Source organism: Nematolebias whitei, chromosome 17 (assembly GCF_014905685.2).
Source record: "Nematolebias whitei isolate Nwh7 chromosome 17, NemWhi1, whole genome shotgun sequence".
NCBI lineage: Eukaryota > Metazoa > Chordata > Actinopteri > Cyprinodontiformes > Rivulidae > Nematolebias > Nematolebias whitei.
The window spans coordinates 13,420,070-13,427,569 of record NC_056514.1 but is presented as its reverse complement, the minus strand read 5'-3'; the positions used below and the strand labels follow the sequence as shown (position 1 = coordinate 13,427,569).

At 39.7% G+C, this 7,500-nt stretch overlaps 1 protein-coding gene across 1 annotated transcript in view; it reads left to right on the top strand.

Moving 5' to 3' along the window:
- Positions 1-7,500, top strand: part of dnah9 (dynein, axonemal, heavy chain 9) — a 428,033-nt gene that overhangs the window by 250,427 nt on the left and 170,106 nt on the right. Inside the window, exons 55-57 of the mRNA XM_037691599.1 lie at positions 2,530-2,610; positions 3,918-4,097; positions 4,617-4,847. Of these exons, the coding sequence (XP_037547527.1) occupies positions 2,530-2,610; positions 3,918-4,097; positions 4,617-4,847 (492 nt within the window). The remainder of the gene's footprint in view (positions 1-2,529; positions 2,611-3,917; positions 4,098-4,616; positions 4,848-7,500) is intronic.

Below are 7,500 nucleotides of genomic sequence, written 5' to 3'. Positions count from 1 at the left end.
TGTGCGGCTGAATATATGTCTGAATATTCTGTCATCACAATGTAATATGGTAGATACATTGTTGCTTTATGATTAAACCAAAGGCGCTGACCCAGTCAATTAAATAGTCAAAAATGTATTATCTTTCTTTCCACCCATCCAGCCATCAATCTTTTTTAACCTACTTTTCCTTCCATTCTTTCTTTCTCCAGCAGTCACTGTGGGAGAGGCGAGGTACACTCTGGACAGTTTGCAAGTCCATCACAGGCCACATAGAGATGTCAGGATTTGTGTTTTAGCTGCCTTTTGGGGGGTCCTCTTTGTTTGTTTGGTTAGATTTATGAGGTTTTTCATTGATTTAGTCTTTATGTATTTCTCTGTACCACCAGCCACCTCTCCCCAATCAATACTTTTCCAGTCAGCCTGCTACACCAGTGTTTCCCCTACCATTACCCAAGTAGGACGCCCCGCCCTGCCTATTGAAATCCACCCCCCAAACACTAGCCAATGGCCCAACAGATGGAGATCCTCATCTGATCTCAACATTATGGAGTCTGACTCAGATTCCATGAAAGACTCAGACTGATCTCACAGAGATGTGGTGTTCGCTCACCATGTTTGGAATGGTCTGTGTGCCATGAAAAACAAGTGTTGCTGAGCCTAAACACAAAGAATAGATGCACCAAGTACCGAATCAAGGCTTTTTGGAAAAGGTAAAAAAAAGTTCAAATTCTTAATGCTGTGCTTTTAGTTTAAGAGACAGCTCACTCCAAGCCCTTGTAAATATGTTTTCAAGGACTGTGAGTTTATGTCACAATCTTGAGTCTTTTGTGTTTTGCACATATTGTCTGTGTTTATTCAGAAATGCTTTACTTTTCTATGGTTTTTCAGTTTGCTTATTTTCTCTGTCACTGCACCCTATTTTCTTCATCTCTTCTGATTTATCAGAACCTCACAAGGTCCATCTACACTCTGTAACCATTGTCCACCTACTGTACTTATCCACCTGGTTCTCATTCATGCATGCATGATCAGTTTAATAAGGAGGCACTACTCATTAAACTAAAATAAAAGAGAAAATAATTTGCCTCATAAAATAGTTCCTACTGATATCCAATGTCAATTTGTTTTCTGTATTATGATTACTTTTTTGTATTTCAACTTTTGTGACTTTATAGCTTAAAGTCACTTAATAAAGCTTAATAATAGGCATGGCACAATAAAAATAAATCATTTAATCGCATGATAAATGAAAATTATCGACCTCATTTTCATTTATCAGCTTTATCGTTTCTTCGTGTTTTTCTACTGAAGACACTGGATGACAAAAGGCTCTGCTCCGGTGCTCTTCAGTGACTCCTCCCTTTCTCTTTTCACTTTAAAATCCAATTAACCATCCAAAATTGTGTTTTTGGATCGTTAAATCAGCTAAGCTGAGAAGCTAAGCTATGAGCTAAGCTAACAGGCCGACCTTTGGAAAAAACCTCCGTCTTGTTGTAGCTCCAAAATTCACAGTTGAAACCCGTACCTTTGTGTAAAAAGTCATTTATTTCTGCAAAAAGAAGCTGATAACTTGGTTACTTAGTTTTTTTTTTTATTAAAAGCATTGTGTGACAAATGCTATGCTAAAGAAAGTGGATGCTCAAACCACATTGAGCATCCACCATTTTGAGAACCGAAGGGAGACAGCCTATGTCACGTCAAGAGGCCTCCCTCCCAGTTTTTCTTAAAGAGACACGCTGCTCGCTCCCTCACTATCCATCCTTCAGTTCAAACTGTCTTAAACTGCCACCCAGTGGTCAAAAAAAGTTCACACACATAAAATGAACCAACATTTCTTATTAAATTTGACAATTACTAATTATTGTTGAATTTCAAACAATATTATCATTTATCACAATATTTTCTGAGACAATTAATCACCCAGCAAAATTTGTTATCGTGACAGGCCTACTTAATAACTTCCTGCACTTCATTATTCCACCACCAGGTTTCCTTATCATCCATTCTCTGTCCAGATGACACACCAAGTACCTTCCTACCTGTCTTTCTAATTACTGTTGCTGTAGTAGCCCAGTCCTTTGGAAGCTTTTTATTACCCAGAGTCTTTAACAGCTCCTCTGACTTTCTCACAACATTCGTATTTATTCATCTTCCGCTGTTTGGTCTTCTTCTCTGATCTTGCTCTTTTTCTTTTCTTTACAACAACAGTCATTCTACACATACCCATTCAATGCTGTCTGGCCATGCTCTCCCCTGCCACAACCTTACAGTCTCCAATCTCCCTCAGACTTCCTCTTCTACACAGAATGTAGCCAACCTGCGTACTCCTTCCTCTACTCTTACAGGTCACTCTGTGTTCCTCCCTGTGCTTTGCTTGTCATTATCCCCACATTTAGAGTGTCTACCCTCAGTTCTACATTCTTAATTTTCCTCTTCTCCCTCTGTCTCCTGACATGTTTCCCTCCTCATGTTCTTTGACTAACAGTAGCAGTTTCCTTGTTGGTCACGTCCTGCACAGATGTTGAACCTGTGTGTCTCCTCTGACAGGTGGATGACCTGAAGGCCAAGCTGGCGGCTCAGGAAGTGGAGCTCCAACAGAAGAATGAGGATGCTGACAAGTTGATCCAGGCAGGAAAATTTTCATGTCAGACTACAGCAGTTGGTGTTCTGTTCTCCATCAGTTTCTGGAGAGTGGTCAACTTCTTCAGACAAGTTTTCCTTCATTTGTCCTGGTTGATAAACTGACCTCACAAAGATGGTGACTGACATTTCTCATTTGGTGTTTAAAAAAGACTGATGGGAATAAAGTTACCTTGTCTGGCTCAAAATGTAGATTCTAATTTTATGTTCTGCCAAAAATTTCAGATAAACATTGCTTTTTTATCTCATTATTTACTGTAGTTGCAACAACAAGATAACAAAAAATCTCTTTGATTTGAAGCTGCCTTTTTTTACTTTTTGCTCACATTTACATGTCGAGACACACAAACAGACTTGGAACAACCCAAATATCAGCCAGTCCATATGTTGGATGTCCTGCCCAGTTCCAGCAGTGGAAACATTGTCTTCCAACATTGACTGTTCCCACTCTGACAGTTTGGCCCTGATTTAAAGTGATGCCTCTTCTAGACAGCAAATTTTCCTCCACAAAAGAGATGAAACTCTTCTCTCTCTGCTCCTCATCACTTCTGTCCGGGTCATGTACTGGCTGACCAAGGAGTGGATCAACTCTTCGCACTGCCCAGCAATGTCTAAAGTTTACTTCCACTTGCAATGTTTTAAGCTCAAAGTTTTAAATAAAATGTTTAAAAAATGCCCCCCACTCTATTAAGTGTGTTCCACACTTTGAGTATGACTGTCCTACACAAACACAATGCAGATTCCTTGGCTGATGCCCTTTGTAAGTAAATGCATGCTGTTTTTTCCAGCGGCTTCGGATGTTATCAGTCCATTAAACAGAGTTATTAGTTGTTATCATCCCCATAGGTAGCATTCACACTGTTCCCTCCTACCACCTAGTAAGTGTAAAGTTACGTTTTTATGGTTGATAATACAGTATGCATTGCGGCTCAAGTGTAAAACCAGAAGTTAGTTTGCTTTATATAACCCTTTTCCTAAACCTTACCTTACACCTGACCCAGACCACTGACCCTAAACCTACCCCCCTTACCCTTGTGCTTTAACCTAACCCTGAGTCTAAACCTAACCCCTAGACCCTTGACTTAACCCTGTGCCCGTATTATCAGCGATATTAATGTATCTTTACAACCTACTAGGAGGTAGAGGAGGAGCAGTCTGAACGCTATGTATGGGGATAACAACAACTAATAATGGCCATTTAATGGATTATAAAATCCAAAGAGGTGTTTTTTTTTCACAAACACTGACCGAGCCTGCCCTGTTAACACTGCTGTAAACTCTTGTGTCATCTGCAGGAGGTTGGGATCGAAACTGAGAAGGTGTCAAAGGAGAAAACTGTGGCTGATGAGGAAGAGCGGAAGGTGGCAGCCATTGCTGTAGTGGTCAGTGCCAAACAGAGAGATTGCGAGGAGGACCTAGCCAAGGCTGAACCGGCTCTTCTTGCAGCTCAGGATGCCCTGAACACACTCAATAAAGTCAGCTACTTTAATATTCTTCACTGCACCTCATTGATCTGCTCTATCACATTTTATCTTTCTGTTCTTTTTTAAAAGACCTTTTTGATTTTATAAAACACATTTGATAAAATGGGTAAAGGCAGTAAAATTATATTAAAAAATCAAAGGGATGAACCAGGTCTTTGCGAGAATAATGTTGTCTTAATGTTCTGCATCCCGTTTGGGTTTTACAGGCAGTTTCTAGGGATTTTCAGAAACACCCTCTGTGTTTAAAAGGTGCTCTCTGTTCAAACAAGCAGAACAGACAGTTCAATCACTGCTTAGAAGTCTCTCAAGATGCCTTAATTAGTATTCTCTGTTGTAGTCTCAAAGTCAGCACAGGTTCTTTTTGCTTTATTCTAATCCCTTCCCTCTTTTTACATTTCCCCTCCACCCCTCAGGAGACCTCAAAGATGTGCAGTTGTTCAAACTCAATCAAATCGCTGGCTTCATGTTTTTTTTTCTGTATTTTGATTTCCTCTTACACCGCTCCTTCAGTACAACCTGACAGAGCTGAAGTCGTTCGGCTCCCCTGTTGCGGCGGTGACCAACGTCACGGCAGCAGTCATGGTCCTGACAGCGCCCAAGGGCAAAGTGCCAAAGGATCGCAGCTGGAAAGCAGCAAAGGTGATGATGGCCAAAGTGGACACGTTCCTGGACTCTCTGGTGAACTTCAATAAAGAAAACATCCCAGAGTCGAGCCTGAAAGCCATCCGGCCTTACCTGCAGGTGAGCGCTACAACTAAGTGGTCCCCCCACCCACCACCACCACAACATGGCCCACTGTTCGTCCTAAGCTAACACATCCTAAATTTAGCAAGACTGTGATTATAATGACAGTAGCACATTATGGCTGTCAAACATTCAAATGACAGCCAAAGAAAATCAACAAGTTAATTAAGTGTTGCAAATTTAACAGCTGCCCTGATTAGGAGGTTTGATGGAGCAGATGAGAGTTATGTCAGCACTGTAGATAAAAACTTGCATTTTATTTTCCTGAAAACCATCATAGCTAAAGTCCAACACCCAACACTTTTTCGTATTACATTTCCAGCTAAATATGATAGAGACATAAATAAATACCTTTGTTCTTTGGCAAATGTTGAAGAGTAACACAAACTAATTTTTAAAATATAGTTTTTGGGATGATTTCAAGCTGTTTCAGTCACAGCTTGACGTCACGTCAGGGACCCAATCATGACAGACCACCTTATTTCTACTGAAGCCTGGAGGCAGCTGTGAAGACTGGCAGTCTCATGGAGAAAACACCCCCATCTCCCATCTGTTCTTACATCCACAAACAACCCCCCCCACCCACCCACCCACACACCCACACACACACACATATACACACACACCTTTCTGACTGAGGCCTGAAGTTATTTGTCAAGCGCCAAAAAAATTGCAAGAAGACGAAAAAGACACTGAAGTTAAAGGAAATTTATTGGCGATAGAAACACACCAGGAGTGGGAGTGAGTCATGAGATTTGAGAGATTTAGCATATTTGGGTTTTATAGTTAGGGTGTAGTTTAGTGTGTTTAGCATTTATGCCCCATTTGCACTGCTCCTAATAAGCCCCAATTCTGGGCAGCCTGCCACGGAAAAAACCCTTTTGCGCCAGTATTTTAGCTAGTATTTTTAGCTGATTTGAGGCTGATTCAGGACCACTTTTCATCCCTGCTTCTCCGGTGGGACCGAGCGAGCTGAGTCCAGACCAAAACGTGAATGCAGGACTCTGATTGGTCAGGGGGAGGAGTCACTGGATCTCAGTAACTTTTCACCAATCCACCATTTGCAATTTCTCAGGAAACGTTTTTTCAAAACATTTTATGTATAAAAAATAAGGGGTTTTTTTTCAGAAAAAGAATCAGAATAAACTTTATTGGAATTGCACCAAGGTACAACGTGAATATGTACGTACAGTCGTCCGAAAGATTGGCGGAGTGCACGAAGCTGCAACTGTAGAAAGCGCGGTCATTTTATCCTTATCTGATAATAATCTTAGATAGGAAAAGGGGTAAAAACATGAGGGTAGATAGTGGTATTACAAAAAAAAGATCTTTCACATCTTGTCTATCAGGACACGATTTGAGACATCAAAAAAACCTCTACGAGCAAGCACAATTAAAACATGATTACATTTGCATTTGACATCAAGGTGTTGAGATTTTTCCATGAGCTTTTTTCAGATCTGCCACAGTTTCTGAAGATGTTGTTCCAGCCAGCAGTTCCAAGTACACCTCGCTGCAGCCCGCAGAAAGGGGCGGGGACGGACCACTGTCAGTCCATACCCTTATTTGGAGAAAGGGGCGGACAACATCTTCATTTCTGCCACTTCCATATTATGACAATCTTTAAACATTTTATTTGCAGATTTTTCAACTATTTCCATTACTTCTTCTTTAGTAACTCCATTTAGAAACAAACTGTTAGCACAGCCAGATTAAGTAATTAACATTGTTGTCCACTTTAGGAATTGAAGTTGTCAAATTTGATCCAACAGTTACAAAAAAAATATTAAAACCATTTGCAATACCCATATCGTCATGAATTTCAACATTATTTTCCACAAAACATTGAGATAGTCCCTCATTACCCTTGTGTTTACATATAGCATAAACACCCTAATTTGGAAATGGTAGTCCGTCGTGTGGGGATTCATTTAAAACGTTAAACAACCTGGACACACTCAGAGAGAAAGTAGGTTTTAGAATTTTTACTTGACAAGAAATGATCTAATTACCCTTTATAAAGTTCAATACAGAAACAACTGGACTTTATTTGTAACATAAAGACGTTTCGCTCTTAAAGTCCAGTGTTTCTGTATTGAACTTTTTATTTTATCATGTCCTGGATGACTAAGAATCTTCACCAGCATACTCTTCATAAAGTCCGGCTTGATGTGAACAGCTGCTCCTCACCTGTGTTTCCATCACCTCCACCCAGTCTCCACCGTCGCTGAGCATACCTTTAATTTTTGTATTTGTTTGTATTAGGGCATGTTTGTAACTGAACAACATGTTCTGTATGTGGTTGCTTTATTCAAAAAACAACTATTGATTCTTATTGTCAAAACATAAACAACCTAGCCGTATACTGTATAAGGTTTGTAAAGAAAATTTTTATTGATTCCAGTCATTTCTCCAAAAGTATATGAAACATTGTATGTACACATATAAAATACTGAAAGTTATTAAGTGTGCTTGCATGTCACATTTTAAAAAGTAGGTTATGAAATTGTTAAACAATGCTGTTACAATATATGTACAACTACTTTTTTGTTTCTACTTTCTCTTTACTATATTACAGCCACAATGTAACTTTGCCTGGAAACAACATTTCTACAAAAAAACTAAAAAATGTAAATCAACTGAACTACAA